This window comes from Heterostelium album (assembly GCF_000004825.1).
Source record: "Heterostelium album PN500 unplaced genomic scaffold PPL_contig8, whole genome shotgun sequence".
Classification (NCBI taxonomy): Eukaryota; Evosea; class Eumycetozoa; order Acytosteliales; family Acytosteliaceae; genus Heterostelium; species Heterostelium album.
Genome location: NW_008805085.1, coordinates 1,037,003 through 1,059,562, shown reverse-complemented (window position 1 = coordinate 1,059,562; position 22,560 = coordinate 1,037,003). Strand labels below are relative to the sequence as shown.

The 22,560-nt window shown below is 33.1% G+C and overlaps 7 protein-coding genes across 7 annotated transcripts; 4 read left to right on the top strand and 3 right to left on the bottom strand.

Moving 5' to 3' along the window:
- Positions 1-1,564: 1,564 nt before the first annotated feature.
- On the top strand, positions 1,565-3,981 carry PPL_04064 (uncharacterized protein; the record flags this gene model as incomplete). Its single annotated transcript, XM_020574977.1, has 2 exons — positions 1,565-1,777; positions 1,876-3,981. The coding sequence occupies 2 exons, from the start codon at positions 1,565-1,567 to the stop codon at positions 3,979-3,981; spliced, it is 2,319 nt and encodes a 772-aa protein (XP_020435391.1).
- Positions 3,982-4,257: 276 nt separating this feature from the next.
- On the bottom strand, positions 4,258-7,316 carry PPL_04063 (uncharacterized protein; the record flags this gene model as incomplete). The annotated part of the gene is made up of 6 exons (XM_020574976.1): positions 4,258-4,430; positions 4,509-4,601; positions 5,045-5,217; positions 5,863-5,966; positions 6,792-6,822; positions 7,270-7,316. The coding sequence occupies 6 exons, from the start codon at positions 7,314-7,316 to the stop codon at positions 4,258-4,260; spliced, it is 621 nt and encodes a 206-aa protein (XP_020435390.1).
- An 848-nt stretch (positions 7,317-8,164) lies between these two features.
- Positions 8,165-11,545, top strand: PPL_04062 (proteophosphoglycan; the record flags this gene model as incomplete). Its single annotated transcript, XM_020574975.1, has 3 exons — positions 8,165-8,689; positions 8,760-9,552; positions 9,633-11,545. The coding sequence occupies 3 exons, from the start codon at positions 8,165-8,167 to the stop codon at positions 11,543-11,545; spliced, it is 3,231 nt and encodes a 1,076-aa protein (XP_020435389.1).
- Positions 11,546-12,179: 634 nt separating this feature from the next.
- On the top strand, positions 12,180-14,451 carry PPL_04061 (uncharacterized protein; the record flags this gene model as incomplete). The annotated part of the gene is made up of 4 exons (XM_020574974.1): positions 12,180-13,173; positions 13,253-13,924; positions 14,011-14,205; positions 14,423-14,451. 4 exons carry the CDS (start codon positions 12,180-12,182, stop codon positions 14,449-14,451), a joined length of 1,890 nt encoding a protein of 629 aa, XP_020435388.1.
- Positions 14,452-14,794: 343 nt separating this feature from the next.
- helA (DEAD/DEAH box helicase) lies at positions 14,795-18,345 on the bottom strand (the record flags this gene model as incomplete). Its single annotated transcript, XM_020574973.1, has 5 exons — positions 14,795-16,015; positions 16,116-16,286; positions 16,370-16,771; positions 16,842-17,121; positions 17,207-18,345. The coding sequence occupies 5 exons, from the start codon at positions 18,343-18,345 to the stop codon at positions 14,795-14,797; spliced, it is 3,213 nt and encodes a 1,070-aa protein (XP_020435387.1).
- A 424-nt stretch (positions 18,346-18,769) lies between these two features.
- PPL_04059 (uncharacterized protein) lies at positions 18,770-20,716 on the bottom strand (the record flags this gene model as incomplete). Its single annotated transcript, XM_020574972.1, has 3 exons — positions 18,770-18,905; positions 19,231-19,249; positions 19,501-20,716. 3 exons carry the CDS (start codon positions 20,714-20,716, stop codon positions 18,770-18,772), a joined length of 1,371 nt encoding a protein of 456 aa, XP_020435386.1.
- Positions 20,717-22,156: 1,440 nt separating this feature from the next.
- Positions 22,157-22,408, top strand: PPL_04058 (uncharacterized protein; the record flags this gene model as incomplete). Its single annotated transcript, XM_020574971.1, has 1 exon — positions 22,157-22,408. The coding sequence occupies one exon, from the start codon at positions 22,157-22,159 to the stop codon at positions 22,406-22,408; it is 252 nt and encodes an 83-aa protein (XP_020435385.1).
- Between the last annotated feature and the right edge of the window lie 152 nt (positions 22,409-22,560).

Genomic DNA, 22,560 nt, shown 5'->3' with positions numbered 1-22,560 from the left:
TCAGGCTACTTTTCATGTTAATTCGCTCCCCTCTATTTTTCTCAAAAACAAAAACCAAAAACTTTTTTTTTTTTCAACACCTTCTTTTTTTTTTTTACGCAAACTATACTTTAAACAATCAAAAATTTGCAACACTCGACTTTGAACTTTGCTGATGATGTATCTATCTCTTCCTACTACTACTTTTTATTACTATATATAATAATAATTAATATATCTTTTAATATTATCTGATCTTTATATTTAATAAAAAAATAAATTTTGAAAAAAATAAAAATTTACTAATAATTTTTTTTTATTCTTTTTTTCTTTTTTATTTATATATATATTTTTAATTATTATAGAAGTAGTATTTATAAATAGATAGAAATTAATTTAATTAATTAAGACCATAGCTGTTCTTTTTTTATTGTTTTTTTTTTCTATTTCTATTTATATATTTTATATTTATTATATATTTCAAAAAGTACTGAATAACAAACTTAGTTTTAGTATTTTATTTATATATCTTATTTATTTATTTTCAAAAAACAAATTTACACATTTCATTTAAATTTGTTGTAACACAAAACCAACAACCCTTTTTTAATCTGACAATCAGTTTTAAAATTCATCAAAAAAAAAAAAATTGCTTTTTTCAAAATAATTTAAAACCAACCAACTAAAAACACAAAAAAAGTACACAAACCAGTTTGTTTTAGGAGTGGTATCAAGTAGTAATAATAATTTAATAGTTCTATAGAATTTATTATTATTAATACTTTGTAGTGTTACTTACCTATAAAGTAAAGTAGTCATTGCAATCATAACTCTTTCAAACAACCTGTATACTTATTGATTCAACACACAACCAATTTCGATTGTGTGTACTTTTATCTTGATTCAAAGAGTTAGTCAAATTTCATTGCTAGCTCTCTATTCTCATCATCACACCACCTCAAACCACTTGTCCAAAGCATCAATCAATCAATCAAATCAAATCAATAACATATACTATTTATTAAAAACAATATCTATCTAATTACTACCATTACAATTACTATAATTATAATATCAATTTATCATATCTATCCTATCTAATATCAATCAAACTAAAAAACTAAAAACTTAAAAAAAAAACATACAAAAAAAAAACAAACTAAAAAAAAAGCATTAACAAACTTCTACTTAACTGTTAACTTTATCAATAAATAATCTTAAAAAAGAGATTGTCTATCGTTAACATCAAGGCACCTGCAAACATCTAAAAAAAAAAGACAAAAAAAAAAAATTAAAATATATAAACTATTTATTAGTAATTAAAATAATAATAATAATAACAATAATAATCATCAGACAAAACATACATTTGCGCAAATATTAAAAACAACCAACCAACAAACCAACCAATATTAAGGCTTAATAATATTATTTAAAAATTTTAACATTTTTCAATAATTTTTATTATTATTTTCTTAATTAAAACAACATCAACAAACAACAACAACATCAACATCACGCAAGTTGCAATTCAAAAGCAAACGAATTTATTTCAACAAAAATAACAATAACCAAACAAAACACAATGGGTCCTGTAGATACTAACAATCCAGTCAGCACTCAAGTCAACATCAATGGAAAGTTGCCGCCCCAGCAACAAGCCAACGGTTCATCGACTTCGTCGTCCGGTTCACTCAAGGACAACCAAATCGAACTGATGCATCCAAAGGGATTAAGCAAGCTCGTCATGTCTCCTTATCAATATTGGAATGATAACTCTTCTCTTCCAGTTGATAAAGTAAGTAATAATCAATCAATCAATCAATCAATGTTTATTCATTCATTCATTCATTCATTCATTCATTCATTTATTAACTTTTAAAATTATTTTAACAGTTAAATGAACCAAGACAACATATCCTGTTGCCTAACTTCCCATCATTGCTCAATCAAAATATAAATTTGAATAATTCATCGTATGCAGCACAACACAATTGGTCTGCATCGCAATTCCAAGCTCCACAAACACAAGACATTCATTTGTCTATGAATAAGAATCAGTTCTGGGAGGGTGTAAATAATAACCATTCTTCAGTCCCATCATCACCAGATCACTGTTCAAGCAACTCCAACACAAACAACATTCACCATAATAATGGTCCATCATCATCCTCATCTTCAAATGTAAATAACAACAATCATAACAACCATGCATACTCTCATCATCAACAACAAACTACTGCTGCTCAACAACAACAACAACAACAACAGCATCAGCAACAACATCATCATCAACATCATCAACAACAACAACAACAACCAGCTCTTCAATCACATTACACTACACCAAACTCATCACCTGTTTTGTCACCAAACTCCTATCTCCAACACCAACACCAACATCAACATCAGCAACAACAACAACAGCAACAACAAGCTCCACCTTCCTATTGCATATTGAGTTCCCACGAGGATTACGAACGTGATATAAAGAGAAAGACACCTTTGAAGTCTATCCCACAACAATCATCGGTCTACGATTTTAGTCACCTGACTGTCGCAGCCTACCTTCACCAACAGCAAATGGAAATGCTCAGCAAGAAGCAAAAGTCCTCAATCAACCACAACGAGACTAGCTCCTTACCAACCACTCCACATTCTTTCGAGTTAGAGAGATCAAGCTCTCTTTCTTCCTTTAACTTTGCTCCGCGTAGTAGTGAATCGGTTGCCTCGTCTTCCTCTGCCCCTGCCACCCCACACCATCACAGCAGCAACAGCAACAGTGCTCACCACACTCCATCCTCCTCAATAAGAAGTATCTCACCAGAGATGTCCAGCTATATTCATCAACAACAACAACAACATAATCATCAACATCAACAATCCTACAATAACAATAATAACAATCATCACAACCATCCACATCACTTCAGTGCACCATCGTCGCCAAGTCATCACCCAATTTCATTACCATTACTCTTGACTGCCAGTGCTTCGTTGCCAGCCACACCAACTGCCAGTTCCACTCCATCGTTCGACCACACTGCACTATCCTTCTCTACTAATGCAGCTCTTAACAGTTCGATGCAATCAACTCCTCAATCAAGTGCACCAGTCTGCAGTTGTCTTGCATCCAAACATGTTAAGCCATCGTCACCCTCTGATGCCAAGACATTACCTCTCTCAGGACAGACTCCAGCCACCCTGGAGTGCGAAGAGTTCAATGTCCCCTTGGAGTATTTCGACGAGTGGATGGAAACCGAAGGTAAGATCAGTGGTGTCACTTACATTAAATCCGGTGGAAAGGTCATCGGTGCTCATGCCGACCGTAAGACACTCAATCTCAAGGCCGAATACGAGAAGCCAAGAAACGGTGTTCGCAAGACCAAGCGTGAGTTGCTGTGGACACAAAAGTATGTTTGTTCGCGTGCCGGATTGCCAAAGAAAAAGTCCGAGGAGGACGGTGCCAGTCCAACCAAAGAGACACCAAACAGCCGTAAGAAGTCAGTCTCCAAGAAGTGTGGATGTCAATCGAGAATCGTTATCTCTGTCTATGCCGACGACAAGTCATTGGCCGTTGTCAGAAAGATTGCCGACCATAGCGCACACATGACTCCACAGCAATTGGAAGAGTTAAAGCAAAACTACCAAAGACATTTCTGTTTGATTCATTCCAACTTACCATTGTCATCATCGCATAATAATAGCAATAACTATCCACATTCTGACGATGCAACTCTCTTACTTGCTACTTCAAGTACCATTGCCAATCAACAACAACAACATCACCAACAAACTCAACAACAATTACAACACCAATCATTTATTCACTCATCCAACAATGTCTCATTTGATTCACAGAGCAACCAACAACATATGAACCAAAACAATTTTACACTTCCCACCCCACAAATCAAAAAAGAGACCGAGCTATTCAGTCATAGCTATCAATATAGTCATCCGCAATCCCGTTTCAATACTTTGGTTGCCAACTTGAATTAAAGTATCTATACATTATATCAATCAACTCTCCACAATCACCACCACCTTCACTACCAACTTTAGATCAAACATTCCAATGTTTCAAAAAAAAATAAAATTCTTTGTTTATATTATTTAATTTAATTAAAGTTAAGTCTCTTATTTTATTAATTAGTGTGTCAACTGATTGTTTGAAGAACTTCAAAAACAAAAAAGATTGTAAATCATATATTTATACTAAAAACTAATAGATATTCTTTTATTAATTTTATTAAAATATTCAAATAGGTAATCTTTCTATTGTTCGATAGGTTTAGAGAAACTACCATAGATAAAAGTTGAGTTAACTGCACAAGTGTCACCCTTTTCCATAATGAATCCAACAGAATTCAAAATAGAGATGATATCTTCGGTAGAGAATCCAATTTTAACGATTCTGTATTTATCTCCATTTGTCAACTGTCTTTCAACTATTATAAGATTGAAATTAAATTAATATAATTATATCTTCTCATTGGTTATATTTAGATTATTTTTTTTGTAATTACTTGAATAATCAGTTTGGGTCTCTGGTTTATATTCGACTCTATAAATAGTGTTCTCGTGTGCTCTCGTCTTGTAGCGGGTTGGATAGTAAGAGTCTGCAAATACTATTTTACCGTGTGGCCTCAAACACTTGAACACTTTGCTAAAGAATAGGTTGAACAGTTCTGGTGGGATATGGCTGATGAAGAATCCAAGGAACACGATGTCATAGCTATTCTCAGCTGGTTGGAACTGATCAGACAACAAGTTGGTTTGGTTGATCTTAAAGTCTGCGCCCATAACGCTAATGAGGTCACCATACTTGTGCTTCAAAACATCTATCATGTCGGGCGAACCCTCTTCACATTGGATCTTGAAATGGTTGGGTTGATTCAAAAAAAACTGTGTGAAATTTCCAGTGCCTAAATGGGTTTTAAATTTAATTTGTAAGTTTTAGTAATTAATTTGTAAGGTGCTTGCAAAAGCAGATCAGGAATTATAATCATGATTGTCGTATTTTACTGATCCTTCCGACTGCGTATTGATTTCTTCATCTTACCTGGTGCCAACTCTAATACATTGATTTTCTGTTCGTTGTTTGTTGGTCTGGCAACTCCAACAGTAAGGGATTTCATAAACTCAAAAATTGGCTTTTTATTTTGATGAAACTCATTATCTAGATACTCGCTTTGATGAAATTCATCAACACGATTCCACCATTTATCGTATTCCCTATTATAGTATTAGTAACAATGACAAAAAAACAAAAAACAACAGAGTTATATTATTCTGACAATGATTCTTTACAAAAAAGAAAATGAGATAACACCAACAATTTACTTGTAATACAAGCTTGGTCAGTGACCTCCACAACCCAAATCACAGTGAATAAGTTTATTAGAACTTTTTGTTTTCTTTTTTTTTTTTTTGTGATTGTTTGAAGATACTATGATGTGATTTATAATGACTATGATTGGTTGGTAAAGATAGCTTTTAAACTTTGTGGAGTTTGGCGACATCTTGAAATTAAATTTGTTTAATTTGCAAAGAGCATTGGTGTTGTGTGTTTTAATTTCTGATTGATGTTTTAAAAATAATCACCTCTTCATCACGATTCATATCATTCTTGTTAATAACACCATTTCCATTTATGCACTATGAGTTCATTATTTAATTTATATGTCGATTTCGGTGGGATAATTAATGATGAATTTTTGTTTTGTTTTTGTTTTTTTAAAAGGGGAACGGGGTTGGTGATAGATCACAACATCTAACAATTAATTATTAAATAAGAAAAAAACAAAAAACAAGTAAATGAGGTTGTTGGTGATCAACAAAAAGTGAAAAATTCATCTAACTGATTCAAACAACACTTACCAACTACGCTTATTGTAGTATTGTTGTTGTTCGTTGAGTAGTTGATCCATCGATTTACTACTTGGTTTGGTTATTTTTGAAAAATGATGCTCAACTGACAAGTGCTATTTATCATTTTAAAAATTTTAAAGGAGCAAAAAAAAACAATTCAAAAAATACAATTTATTGATAGTTCATAATGAGGTGTTGAAAGTTTGTTTTGATTGATTTTGGTGTAGCTTAATGTGAGGAATAATTATTATTGATGGAAATAGATAGGGGGTAACCAAGTAATTTCCATCAAAACCTCACACTGACACACACACAACCCTCTCAAACAAACATAATTTAAATTTTAATTTGATTGAAATTGTTGGGCATTGTGATCAATGATAAGTCCACATTTAGTATATTAATATGATGAAATAATTTTGGTTTTGACTTGCCTCCAATTGACGGCTTGCCACCTCTTACTTCACACAAAACTTAAAAATCCGTTAACACACCCACACTTTGCTTTTATCCAGCTACACACCACAGAAAAAAAAAAATTCATCTTTCGAAAAAAGTGGTGCTTTGCACTCACAATTTTTGTTTTTTTTTTTTGATGCAAAACCTTGTTTCCACTTTTGATAGAAATTTTGATCAAATGTGCGTGGAGGAGGTTATTGTTTTTTTTTTTTTTTGCAGAATTTTGGTTTTTTTTGGAACTTTTTGATAAAAATCAAAAAAAATCGATACCATGGGTTCCTCGCTGAGTGTCAAGTTTTTAATTAATTTCAAATTTATCACCCAGCATAAAAAAAACAAAACAATTGTTTTTGGTTTTTTTTTTTTTTTTTTTTACAACCTAGCAAAAGGTGCATGCAAATAGATGGACCACTCAAGTTGAGTAGCAATATAGGTTAAAAGCCCCTTAAATTACCCTTGTCGATTTTACCTCTAATTACACAAATTTGTCTGTCTCTCAACTCTCTCTCACTTTTTAGAATTTATTTTTGTGTTTTGTGTTTTGTTTGTCTTTCTTCGGCTGGCATCCTTTGCTTTAGATTATACTTATATTGTTGTTGTGTTGTTTGTTGTAGAATTTTTTTATTCTTTTGTTTTTTTTTTTTTTTTTCACTTGCCTCTTGTTTCTCTTGAGTGTGATTTAAATATTCTCATCTCCATCTCCAAATCTATCCATACTTTTTATTCACACAACTACAGTTTGAATAATAATAATAACAGTAAAGAACAATTTAATAACATAGTATTAGTATAGAGTAGAGTAACGTAACAATAAAACAGTTAGTTGGTTTTATCTCAGTACATCATCCGCAACAACAGCATCATCATTACTGTCACCACACCACCAACACCACATCAATAGCAATCACGTTTGTTCGACGAACCCTCACCTAACCAAACCAACCAACCACCAATAACTATTGTATTGTTTGACCATTATCATATTTCATAATTCTACTATCCATTTCTATCTCACTTATATTTATTATTGTTCATAGTTAGAATTACCATTCTACAACTTGGTTCAATTTTCTTGTTTTTTCTTTTTTATTTTTTTATTTTACCGTTACAATTTTTGTACACCAAAAGGTGAGAGATCTTTTTTTCAAACCTCAATCAACACCATCCAATCAAATTTTAAATTGATCATCAATCAAATCTAAAATTAATTAATTTGAAAAGATTGATAATAATAAATCAAACAGTAACAGACAGTATTAGCAATAAAACAAGTAGTAAAAGTAGCATAACAATAGATAATAGTAGTAACAGATAGTACAGTAAAAATAACATTAAATAGCACAATTCTTTTGAATACTTAAATGGTCATCATCTCCAACACCGAGTTTTGTTGCTGGCTTGTCATTTAAAACTCTAAATAATCAAATCATCAAAAACAACCAACCAAACAAACAAATAATCTAAAATTATATAATTTTTATATTTTTATTCCAATATTTTAAAATTTTAATTATTTTTTATTTAAAATTAATCTTTATTTTATTTTTATTTTTTTCTCGCAAATTTCAGGTCCTCTTTATCATAAATAGTAAATAGTTCCTACATTTAACACACTTGCCCTTTTTTTTTTTTACTAGTTTTTTTGTTTTGCAACTTTTTTTTTTTTTTTTTTGTATACTATAACCTCCCACCAATCAGCAAATAATTAAACAGTAAATAAAAAAACAGCAAATAAAATCAAGTAAATAAATACCTAAAAATTTAGAATCTTAAATAATAATAAATAATAGTAGGTAGTTTTTTTTTTTAAGTATCACAAAAAAAAAAAACTATTAAAATTGCCATCATGGAAATGTATGATGGTGGTAACTTTTTAAACAACAAGTCACTCTATTATGGAATGTACGACGAGAATGAGCATTCATTATTTGTAGATAATCCAAATACATCTTCAATTTCAATGGTTTCCGATGTCAGTGGCAACAATGGAGTTGGTTTGACGGATAACACTGGTAATAACAATAATAGTGGGGCCACTGCAATGTATATGCAAAATCTACAACAACAAAATCAACATCAAAATCAACATCAAAATCAACAACAACAACCACAACAACCGCAACAACCACATTATAATGGACTAATTCAACAACAACAACCACACCAACCAATTTTTAATCATCACCCATACCCCAATTATCATCCAAGTATTCAACAACAACAATATTATGTGGGATTGAGCAATAACAATAACAATAGCAATAACAATAACAACAATAATGTACTCTTTCAATTATCACACTTAAATAATTTCAACGCCTCTTCTGCCTCCACCACACCAACAATGAACACCAATGTAACATATGATGAACAACTTGTAAGTTTACATCAAACACATTCAAATAATTTTTATTAATTAATACTAAAATTGGAAATATTAATAATAGTTTCAAAAGGAATCAAAGCCTAATGATGAACATTTAGGTTTCTTATCGGATCAATCAACTAACCAAATTGATTTATTAAAACAACAACAATCACAAATTCAAAATAGTAATAATAACAGCAATGCATTTATTCATCTTAATTCACCACCTCAATCACCCTCAAATTTAATGATCCACAGTAAACAACAGTCACCAATTATATCATCGGTGGACGCCGCGATCAATGCAACATTTGGAAACAATAATCGTCTTCAACAACAACAACCTCTACAGAGCTCTGGCGACATTCAGCCACCATCCACTCCAAGTGGATTCCTGCTGAATGCATCATCACAATCCATCTCAAATAATAATAATAATATCGGTAGTAATTCAACTCCATCTTCACCAGCACTTGTACAGTCAAATCTTAACAACAACAACAATAACAATACAAACACCACAACAAGCTCCAATCCAATTTATTATCAAACACCGTTCGCTGTAAATATACCTTCCAACAATGCTCCAACTTTGGCTTCGGTGCCTTTAGTTACCAACAACATCAACAGCAGCAGTAATAGTGCATTCAATCTTTCATCGTCGTTGTCTTCGTCTGGTGGTGACCCAATGGATTCAAACAGTAATAACCAGAGTGGTTCCAACATTCCCACACATCCACTCTCAACCATGCCAGCAATTCCAACAAGTTTGACTTCAAACTCGGTCAGTCCATTTCTTGAGAATTTCGGCCAATCTATCAGCGGAAGTGGCGGCATGCCGCCAATGGCTTCATCACCATCAACAAAAAAACGTAAGTTTAAATACTCTCTTCCAAGCAAAGGAAGTACTAATTTTCATTTTTATTAATTTATTGCAATCTTTTTCTATTAGCTGCTAAACCAAGGAAGAAACAAACAAAGAATCAATCAATTGAAAATCTATCGGAGTTGGTAAATGGAAATACAAGTGAAACTGGAACAAGTCCATCGTTAAGAGGCTACAAAAAGTCAAATAGTTTCCCAATTCTAAAGAAACAATGTACTTCTTCATCCGACAGTATCACTCCATCGATGTTTGATCGTTCAGAGAGTGGAATGCTTCCCCAAGTCAAACAGGAATCCAATCCTCTTTCCTCTTCAGAATCGTCTGTTGACGGCGGTACCATGGTTTTCCCGATGGACAACCTGGAGGATTCCGGTTTGTCATCGTCGGTGGGCAGTGAGTCAATGCCAACAGCACCAGCCACCGGTGGTGCTAGAGGAAAGAAGAAGAAGCTTCGCCTCGTCATCAAAGATACCCAATCACCTAGTTCCAGTCCGAAATTGCAATCCAAGTCGCCTTCACACTCAATGTTAACACCAACACTTTCTGGTCTCTCATTGTCCAGCAGTTTTGGCTCACCCAATCCATTCAACTCACCATTGTTGACACCTGGCTCACCCAGTCTGAATCGATCCACCACCTCTCTGGTTACTTCTTCACTCTCCAAGTTTGAACTACAAGATTCAACCGATGCACTCTCACCACCTCAACCATCGATTTCCTCTTCATCCAACAGTATTCCACAAGGCGGACTACCAAGTTTCTTTTTGAATCAAGAGTTTGCCAAGAAGCTCAGAGACACACTGGTTCCAACAGAGTTTTCCGTTGACAACTCAGAAAGTCGACCATCGATTCAAGACAACATCAATACACTTCAAGCCATCATTCAGTCGATGGACGAATCAGCCAAACGCGACTTTTCCTCATCATTCTCCGAGTTGTCCAACGACAGTAACAATTTCTATCGCTTGCCAGAATACGATACTCCAATCACGGAATCTGCATTCCAAAAGAAATTGATCAACTTCTTCCTCTTCCGTATGATGATGTTACCGAATCCAAATAACGTTGTGATGCCAATTCCCCCACAGGCCACCGGACATTCCATTGCCAAATCCAATTCCAACTCTGATAGTTCACTCACCAGTAGTTCCAATAATCTCAGTGCATTGTTCTCACCCAATCTTTCAAATCAGAATGTAACACCAGCTTCGCCTCCTTTCGCACCGTTGTCGCTCTCTGGTTCCATCGATATGTCGCCAGATCTGCACTGCGAAGCACCACTCTCACCAGGTGGTTCTGGCTTCCTCGAACTCTCTGACCATTCGCATTTCATGACCGACAAGAATCCATTGTCCATGACATCGAGCTACGAGAATTCAGGTTTCACCAACAACAGCAACAACAACAACAATGCATCATCCACTTCATCGTCGCCAGTTGTCACAACTGCATCTCCGATTTCACCAGTTTCTCCAAACTCACCAAAACGCACACACGATCGAATGCTAACTGATAACATCACCAATAACTACCAACTACACCAACAACTTCACTATCAGCAACAACAGCAACAGCAACAAATGTTACAGCAACAACTCCAGTATCAACAGATGATGGGTGGCAAACCAATTTATAACAATGATTTGGTCAATCAATATTTTTATAACCAATCGTCTCCACAACAAAATCAATATGTTCAACAACAACAACAACAAACACAGCAATCAACTACCCCAACTCATCCACTTTTACAAAGGGCAAACAGTAATCCATCAATCATCTCCAACAATAGCAACTCACAAATTGTATACAATCAAAGTTTTTCAACCAACAACAGTCCCCTGATAGGCTCGACCCCCGCTACCGCTCCTCTTTTTGATAGTCAGTTGTCACTGACACAACTAACTCCACCTCCTCCAACAACCACCTCCACCACTACAAAAGTAAAGAAAGAAAGAAAAAAGAAACAATCTCAATAGATAAAATAATGCTAATAATCAATGATAATAAAAATAAATCAAAAAAAAAAAAAAGGATAAATAAAATACAATGATTTGGTTTACTATCTGCTGTTCATAATAAAAAAAAAAATCTACCAGTCGTTTCACGTTCGTGATCAATTGTGATTTATTACCAAGGTAAAACCAGATCTTTTTAAGACAAAAATAGATTCATTATACGAGTTGTAAAACAAGAGCCTTGTACAAACCCACCCATACAGAATTGAAAATATCTGGTGTGATATATGGGTTTAGTTTATTATTTTGCGTATCCAAAAAAAAATTATACTGGCTTTGTGATCAAAAAATTGTAAAACATTAGTGCAAAATGACCCCAACAACAATGTTGTTATCCCCTTTTTTTTTTCCCATTTCTTGAAGTTTTTGAATATCTACATCACGACAACCCACACCAATATTATAAATACTTGTGGAAACCAAAGCAACATCGATATTACAATTGCCTAAATTTACAAAAAGGAGAGAATATAAATATTTTTTGGCTTACATTCTCATTATTTTATTAAACAAGATATAAAATAAATATTTGTATTTAAATTTCACTGTAAATAATTTAATTTATATATTTATATAAAAAAAAATATATTAAAAAATGGTTTGGTATACAAATAAAATAATTATTATACCAACCGTTGTTGTAACAGTACTGGTAATTCTGGCAATTGTTTTACCAACATCGATTCTTTTACCAAAGAAATCCGATACGCAAACATTAACTATCAATCAAATACATTTTGTTCAAACTCATGTTTTACCACCCCAAGGTCTTAATTGGACTACACCAAACGGTGGAAATGTTTCATACCATCTCACCGGACAACGTCAGACTATGATCTTGATCAAATTTGACCAAGATGTAGTTGGCGAGGAAATTAAACTCCAAATTTGGGTTCCAACTGTTCCAGGAAGTGTAGGAAACGAAACAGAGTTTGAATTGGCCACGGTTCTGCCTCTTGAACAACCAGACATGCTTCCACCCACCGAGTCAAACGGTACTATCTACGCCAACAACACCTTCAGTGTACAAGTTTTACCACAATACATTGTACCTGGAATGAAGGTTGTTGCTGGTGGTCATGGTTTCGACTCAACCGATCCAGTATTCCCAGTTGTCGGAATGAACTCTGTTATGCGTCTTCCATTGTTACCATTCTATTTGTTTGGTGCCAACGATTCGTCTATTCCATATAATGTAACCACAATGCCACCAGAAAGTAAAATTAAAGCTATCTACCAAACTTGGCCAGTTTCAGTTCTCGATGTTTACAATCATCCAGCAGGTATTGTAAAATGGAAAACTGTTTCTCTTGGTGCTGGTGATGGTGGACAAGCATATCTTGTCAAGGGTACCAACCAAATTAGATCTGGATTTGTACTTATGGGTGCTGTCTTGGGATTCTTGTCTGGATTCCAAGGTGCCAACGGAGACGGAGGTCAAACAAACAATTTAATTTATGCACCACTCATTGGTTTGAACACTAATGGTTTTTACACTGGTCCAGGAGGTGGTTTGGGTGGAGGTTCGCGTGGAACTGGTGACTATAGTTATACAGGAATATTTATCCATGAGATGGGTCATGCTTGGGGTAACTATTATACTTGGTTTTTATTTTTTATTCAATTTTTCTAATTTGTTATTTTTTTCTTTTCATAATTATTTGATAGGTCTACCACATAGTGGAGAAGCATACACTGCAGGTACTTTCCCATATGCGCAAGGTAGTTTGAATGGTTCAGTTTGGGGATTCGATTTCGATCACCAAGAATTCCTTTCCACTTGTATTCCAACCAGTTCAGGTTCATACAAAAATTGTAATTCAAGTCATGTTGTTGCTAATGGTTGTTGTATTAGACAAGATCCAATGCAGGGTGGTTCAGGTGATCAATCGAAAGGTTATCCATACACCTTGTTCCCAGATTTCGATATGGGTAGACAACAAATGTATATGGAGGGAACTACTACACTCAAGGCCGACGGAAATCACAGTTATTCTGGTGGTCGTATCATCTATGTCAAAGATACCGATTCATATATTCGTTGGGACTCTATCGATAATAAATATGTACCATATATAGTCACCAATGGATCAAAAGGTATGGATATGTACTCTGACTTGCCCGTAGTGAGAGATGTCGATGTCTACACCATTTTCATCCACTGGAACAACGCACCAACCTCTGTCTGTAAAGAATGCACTCAAGTCTACGATCCATTGAAATACAAAGGAAACTTGTTATTCAGACTTGACCCAACCATACCAGAAAATCTTAAACTTATCAAACCAAACACTGGTGCTCTTCCATGGTTCTGTCACTCAAGTGGATGTGATTTCACATGTAAATATCAGAAATTAGAAAAATTATTTATCCGGATTCTAATTAATATTAACAAAAATATTATTATTATTATTTAATTACAATAGTCAGAGTAACCTATACCGACGGTTTTACCCTTACCAAATTACTTCAAAGAGGTGTAAGAAGTTGGTTCTCACCAACTGGACAACCAAATGCCGAATATGCTGACCCAATGGACGGTAATAGTTTGATGTTGTTCTCAGAGAACGTTCCAGCTGACAGAGTACTTTCCAAGGTCGAGCTCCTTTGGACACCTTTTGGTTTCAATTACACCACACCGGCCGATGCTCAGGTACTAGTTTCCAGAACATTCTAAAAAAAAAAAACAAATAATGAATATGTATTTCTAAATCAATTAAAAATTCTTGTATATATTATTTAAAACTAAATAAAGACTTTCTCCCATAAAAATTGAAATTAAAAATTTCAAAATCTGATGGGTGTTTTCGTTTTTTTTCAATGATTCTTTTTTGTAAGGAGCAAAGGGTCTTAATGACGGTAACTGAATGACTCTATGCTGATATAAAAAAAAATTTTGAACCCAATTTTTGTCTGTCCATTTCTGATTAAACAAAAAGACTACTTTACTTTTTGGAATTTTAAATGTGACAGAAAATAAAAAATAAAAAAAGAAATTAATTAAAAAAAAACAAATGATTTATTCCTAAACTCAACTCTAACTTATAAAGAGTTTCCAATTTTCTCATTTTTATTTAATATGAATGAATATGGAGATGGATATTCAAATAAAGATATGAATAATATTATTTTATTATAAATTTTATTATTTTTGTACCATTGTTTTACATGTAAAACTGAAAATTTTGATATATTTTTTATTATTTTTATTTATTTCCTTCCACCTTTGCCACCTTTTCCACCTTTTTTCTTTGGTGGAGCGTTTGTCTTGTTTACTTTCATCTTTCTTTCTTTCTCTTGACGTTGTTTCTGAATGACATGTTTGTCCTTGATCTCGGAACGTGCAACCTTCTTTCCAACCCAACCACCACTCTTTTCTTTTTGTTGTTTCTCTTGAGCACCCTTCTTTCCTCTCCATTTCATTGGCACCGATTGCTTGGAGTTTGGTTGGAGACGTTCGTTCTCATCCTCTCCGGTATGTTGAATTCTAGAACGAGTCTTCTTCTTCCAGTCTTCGTAGACGTTCTTCTTGGACTTGCTTACGTCAACGAGCACACCAGCTTCATTTCTAACGAGATTCTTGTTCTTCTTGCCTTCGTCTCTTTGAACACCAACGAATTTACCCTTCTTCTTGTCCCACTTCATTGACTTGGCGTTCTTTGCGTGTTTCTGGTCGTCGGGATTCAAATTCAACTCGTCGTCACGCGACAAATGTGAAGTTACGCTGAGTGCCTTCTCTTCATAGTAGTTCGATGGTGTCGATGAGATAAAGAACGATTCATCTCTACCGGATGATCTTGTCTTTCTCTTCTTCTTCTCGTTACCGTCGTTGGATGCTGCATCTTCATCACCTTGTGTAATCTCTATATTATAACCATCGCTCGTTGCTCTCTTCTTATTGGCATTCAAACGTGAGAGTACACCCTTAACAATGTCATCTCTAGTCATATTATTTCCATCGATTTCATTTAGATAGCTTTCATCGTCATCTACTTGATCATCATCGTCGTCTTCAACATCATCTTGATTTGGTTTTGTAGTTGTTGTAGTTGTTATAATATCATCATTATTATTATTTGAATTTTCAGTTGCTTGTTCTTCTTCTTCTATTCTCTTTGCTTCTGCTCGCTTTGCTTGCCTATCGATGACTTCACTGTGTAGTTTTCTCTTCTCGTACATGATGGCAGCACTGCTAGACTCTTTCGATCTCTTCATCTCCAATTCAAAGACGGTCTGTGGTGGACGGAATGCTTTCAACGATTGAACGAACGCATTTCTGTCCATTTCACTCTGATCCAATCTACCAAGCAGACTTGGATGAATATACGACTTATTCAACTCCTTTGCTCTGTTATTAGATTCATGAGAAGCACCTGGTCTTGTTCTTACAAACTTCTTATAAGCATTATTAATAGTATTATTTAAAGATGCCTATTTAATAACATAACAAAAAAAACAATAGAATAGAAATTGATGATATTAGTTAATCACAATATAACTATAAATCTATCTATATGTTAATAATACATACAAGTTCAACACATTCAGCTTTTTGTATCTTTACAAATTCATTCTCTCTATCGATGATATGTTGTGGAATGTTACCATATAGTGAAATCGATGTATCTTCAAGTTGAGCTGGTTCAGCTTTATTTATTATCTTTCTTGCAAGATAAAGATGTAAATCAATCATATATGGTATCTATAATGAGTTGATATTAATATTAGTTTGATTAGTGATTCGATAGGAAAAGCGTATAGAAAGTTAAATATATAGCTACTTACTTCATCTGGTGAAACTAGCGAATAGGCAGTACCTTTTCTACCGGCTCTTGCAACTCTACCAACTCTGTGAACAAAGATCTTTTCTTTTGGTGGGAAATCAAAGTTGATAACATTGTCGAGCAATGGAATATCGATACCACGAGCAGCAATATCAGTTACGATCATAACACTGACGTTGTTCGATCTGAACTTGGCAAGATTGATCTTTCTTGCAACTGGATCCAAATAACCGTGAATAATAGTTGAATCAATCTTTGCTTGCTTCAAGAATATCTGTAGATACTCGACATGATACTTGGTAGCTGTGAAAATAATGGTTGGTTGTTTATCCTCGATAACCTCTTTCAATAAATATAATAATACTGCCAACTTCTCATCATGTCTAATCGTATAAAATGATAACTAACAAAACAACAACAAATTAGTTTATATATAAAATAGTAGTATATTGATTATATTATATTATACATACAGCTAAATTCTCAGAGATCTTTGTTTCACTATCTAATCTTACTAGAATTGGATTGGTTAGACCGGCACGAACAAAGTCGACCAACATCGAAGGTAAGGTGGCAGAGAACAAAAGAGTCTGTCTGTTATCGCTAAGCTTTGATACGATGTCATTCAACTGTTGTTGGAAACCCATTTCAAACAAACGATCTGCTTCGTCAAACACTATGTATTGTACTGTCGATAGACCCATTCCAACCTCTTGAAGATGATGTACAAGACGACCTGGTGTTGCAACAATACTTTATAAACATTATTGATATCATATTAGTTAACAAACAAACTAACTAACTAGCTATATATTTACAAATAACAACAAAAACTTACATATCTGGATTTCTTGCTAACTCTGCGAATTGATCTTCCATTGAATCACCACCAACTACGAGACAGGAACGTAGGTTCGATCCATAGGTGAAATCTTTGACTACTTTGTATGTTTGAATTGCAAGCTCACGTGTTGGCGAGAGAATGATTGCTCTTGCACCAACCTTGATAGAGTGTTCACCTAGTTTCTGAATCATTGGCACTACGAAGGCAGCGGTCTTACCGGAACCTGTTCTCGCCATAGCGACGACGTCACTACCCGCCAAAATGAGAGGAATCGTCTTTCTCTGAATGGGTGTTGGTACTTTGAATCCCTTACGAACGATCGCCTTGAACAACGTCTTGTGAAGTTCCATCGATTGGAAACCACCGCCACTGATTTTCTTCTTCTTTTTCTTTCCGGATTCATCGTCGTCTTCCTCGCCACCAAAAGATACCGATCCATCTTTATTGTTGACAATTTCGATCGATGGGAAACTAGTTTCCAACTTCTTCTCTGCCTTGTTTTGTTGATCCAATTTCTTTTGTTTTCTCTGCTCTGTCTTTGTCATTGAACTACCACTGCTGCTGCTGCTATTATCGTCTGTTTGTTCCATATCTATTCCTTCATAATCATTATCATCTCCTAAATCATCATCATCATCTTCAATGGCATCTTGATTATATTCCAAATCCAAATCTAAATCGTCGTCTTCATCGAAAACATCATCATCATCATTATCATTAACTTGATGTAATCCAGAGAAGATATCGCTATCGTAGGTATCTTCATTGATAGAGTTGAAAAGATCACGATTCTCGTCGTCATCGTAGGTGTTATTGGAAGTGTTGCTACTGCCACCGGTAATGTTTCTATCAAAGAAAGATGAATCTACTTTCCAACCGGTTGAACTTTCAGTGAGTTTATCTTTGATCTTGATGGCAGCGACCTTTTTCTTCTTTTCACCACTAACCTTATTCTTATTATTACTACCACTATCTTGTTGGTTCGCAAATATACTATTCTGTTGACCCTCTGCAGTCTTTTGTTGTTTCTTATACTCTTTGGTTTCCTTCTTCTTATTCTCAAGGTATTTATTTTGATTTACCCTTGACTTTCCCAATCCCTTCTTATTTTGAAGTTTAACATTATTAACCATGGTTTATCTCTTTTTATTTTTATTATACTTTAAATATATATATGATGATAATAATTAAATAATAATAATAATAATAATAATAAAAAAGTGATAAGAAATAGGAATAAGAAAGAAATAATTGATTAATTTAAAAAAAACAAAAAAAAACGAAACATTCGTCTTTTTGTTTATTGAATTTTTTTATTATTTTTTTATTATTTTTTTGATAGCTCATTAAAAGTGGGGTGGCGCTTATCCGAATGTGAAGAAACCTATTGTTATTATTAATTAAAACAAATTGAAAAGAAATAAAGTTTAATATTGATAATCAATTTGATTGTATTGAAATACTTACTTACTCTTTATAAATTAATTGGTCAAAGTTAATAAATATATAAGTTATAAATATTCAAAAATAAAAAAAGAATCAAATTAATAACAGTTGCTAAGAGAAATTCAAGAAAATTTGGTTTTCTAAATCTTCATCTGAGGTATAAAGAATTTCTTTGAACACTCCACTAAAGTAAGCCGCACGCATTGCAGAGACTATAGTGATTGTATCTACTGTTATTAATTTGATTCTTTTTTTTTTATTTTATTTTTTTGAAATTATTTATAAATATATAAATATAATATTAGTAGTAGAATGTGATTGATTTGGTGATATTTGGTAAACAGGGTTTTGAGGCACTTTAAACTATTACACTTAATATTAATTACAATTTAATTCATTTGAAGTTAAGAAAATATTTTGATGATAATATTACTATCAATTAAATTGGCCCATCCCAACTCTTTTGAGGGTTTTGTCAATAGCAATAATATTAAACCAATCAATAACCAAAAAAGAAATTAAATTCAATTGAATAGATTTTTCGCACGAACCAAATTTGAATAGGTATATACACTCTAGAGATGAGCATCTCTGAAATATTTACAAAACCAAAAATTGTTGTGATCATTCATCAACTACACAAACAATAACAAGATCTTATTATTTTAAAGATAATATGTTAGTTAAAGTTTGTATTATACTTTAAATTAGTTTATGTACAAGTTTATTATTATAATTTTAAAAAACGAAGCAATGTTGTATTTTCTTTAAACTAGATAATGTGTGTATTGAATTCTTCTACTCCATGGCTTTGTTTGCCTTGGTCTTAGCTTTGTCAATACCTTCGTCCATTTTCATTTTGGCATCGGAAGCTGCATCTTTGACGTCTTTCTTGAATGCTTCACCACCTTCTTTCATCTTTTCACCGAGTTGATCTGCTTTGTTCTTGGCATCGGTGGCACCTTGTTCCATGTCTTTCTTTAGATTCTGAGCGCCTTCCTTCATCTTTTCGTTGGTGTTGGACATTGCTTCCTTAACCTTCTCCGATGCGTTGTCCCACGACTCCTTTGTCTTCTCACCGGCTTCACTTAGCTTCTTCTTGGCAATCTCGGCATCCTCTTCGAGATTCTTCTTTACATTCTGGGCACCTTCCTTCATCTTGTCATTGAGATTCTCGGCACCTTCTTTGGTCTTCTGACCAGCTTCATCCAGCTTCTTTTTGGCAATCTGGGCATCCTCTTCGAGATTCTTCTTTACATTCTGGGCACCTTCCTTCATCTTGTCATTGAGATTCTCGGCACCTTCCTTCATCTTCTGACCGGTCTCGTCCATCTTCTTTTTGGCAATCTCGGCATCCTCTTCGAGATTCTTCTTTACATTCTGGGCACCTTCCTTCATCTTCTCATTGAGATTCTCGGCACCTTCCTTCATCTTCTGACCAGCTTCATCGAGTTTCTCCTTGCCAATTTCACCTTGTTTCTGGAGCTTCTCCTTGGCATCCTCTGCACCCTCCTTCATCTTCTCACCAGTGCTGGAGAATGCTTCCTTTGTCTTCTCGATACCGGCATTCACATTGTCCTTGGCCTTCTCGTATCCGGCTTCCATATTCTTCTTGAGAGTCTCGGCAGCCTCCTTCATCTTCTCGTTGGCGGCAGCAACCGATTCCTTTGTCTTCTCCATGCCGGCATTCACATTGTCCTTGGCCTTCTCGTATCCAGCTTCCATATTCTCCTTCATCGAGTTCTTGGCGTTTTCCATACTCTCACCGACCTTCTCTGCCTTCTCTTCGACATTCTCTTGTGCACCACTAAACATATGGACGGTGTTATCCCATGTTTTTTGTGCCATATCCTGCAAGTTATGCATAATCTCCTCGATCTTTCCACCGATACCAGAGTTTTCAACATCACTCTTTACATCTTTGGCACCTTCCTGCACGCTCTCCTTTACATTGCTACCCATATCCTTCAAATCTTCGGCAGCATCTTTTGCACCCTCTTGTACCTTATCTTTAATTTCAGAGGCATTCTCTTTAATATTTTCTTTTTTTGAATCCATTATTTAATTATTGTTATTTATTTAATTAATATATATATATATATTTATCTAATTATATTATATTATTATTTAATTTATTTATAAACTTTTATATAATATTAATTTCTAATTTTGCTTATTTATAAAGATTTACTAATGAAATTTAATTTAATTTTAAAATTTAATTTTCTATAATTTAAGAATATTGAAAACAAAGTTATCCTATGACCAATATATATAGTTTGTTGAATCTGACATCACAAAAATAAGTAGTAATAACCTTTTTTGGAAATTATCATAAAATATGAAATTCAAAAAATCTATTAAAAAATATTTGAAAATCTTAATTCAAATAAATACCATATTTGTGTGGTATGTGGTGTTATGCCAATGTACTTTGCGAAACAAAAATACCACATTACTTCATATGTTTTAATATTCCCAACACTCCAAGAAGAAGAGGAAGAGGTTCACGACATGTTTTCATTAAATGATTGGTATTTTTAATCATTGTTAATAATATTGATATTGTGTTTTTTCTGTTTTTAATTTTTTTGTATTTTTTATTGAATGATGCGATACATTATAAAAAAACAATGTACTTATTCTCACCCACCCTATACTATGGTGATACCATGGTATAGAGAGAATTGTTAACAACTCTCTTAAGACGATAATACAAAATTCGGATGGTAGAAAAAAAAGAAATAGTGGGATTTCAACATACAACAAAGTTGAAATTGGAAAAGGAAGTTGTTAATAGATATACCCAGGCAATATAATATAATAATATTTTAAAATATCTAATATTTTTGGTGAAAGTATCTACTACATTGAAATAATTAAGATTAAACCTCCTACCTTACATATAATACATTATTTTTAACTATAATGAATCCATTATCATAATAATTATGTGTAGTTCTAATAATAATCAAAGAATTAAAATTATACAAGATTTAATAAATTATAATTAGTCAAGTTTTAAAAAATGTATAAATTTAATATATTATGAATTAAATTAATATTTGATTTAATAAAAAATAAATACTTTTGATTATAAGTTTACAAAACAAACAAAGTAAACAATTAAATAAAAAAACTACACAGATAAAATTTGAATTGAACTCAATGAGTCTAAAAAAAAAAAAGTTAATGATCACCTTGTGAGATAATTTTATTTTTAAAAATAACTTTAAATTATTTTATAATATATATATATATATATATAAATATATAAGATAAAGAATGTTCTCTTTTCTTACATTTTTTAATTCATTTCTGTTGTTTACAAATGCTTTAGCTATCTTGAATGAAAGATTTTTAAATAAAAGTATGGTTTTCATTATATAGTGATAAGATAGATCTATCTATCTATCTTTTGTTGTACCAGATACTAACAAACTATATATCGTTTAATTATTATTATCATCAATAGTTGGATGGGGATTGAGAAATGATATGGATATGGAGTCATTCCAAGCAAAATGTATTACTCTTTTATATAACCTTAGATTCTTTTTCAGATGTATGTATCTATATAGCATTTCTTGTGATTATCATGCATTAATCTCTATTTGTTTTGTTTATTATCAAATCAACAGTACCTTTAGCTCTTTTAAATATAGTTGTAATTGTATTCCTGCTTATATTTGGTTAGATTCATTCAAAAAAGAAAAAGAAAAACAAACAAATATATATAGTTACTTTTAAATAAATTAAAATTGTAAATGATACATCATACACACACCACTCATCTTATCATTAGTAGTAGAATAGAGATTAGAATAATATTGTATAGCTATAGAATAGAAAAGAATCGTATAGAATCGAATAGTTATAAAACCATCAATTAAATTATAGGT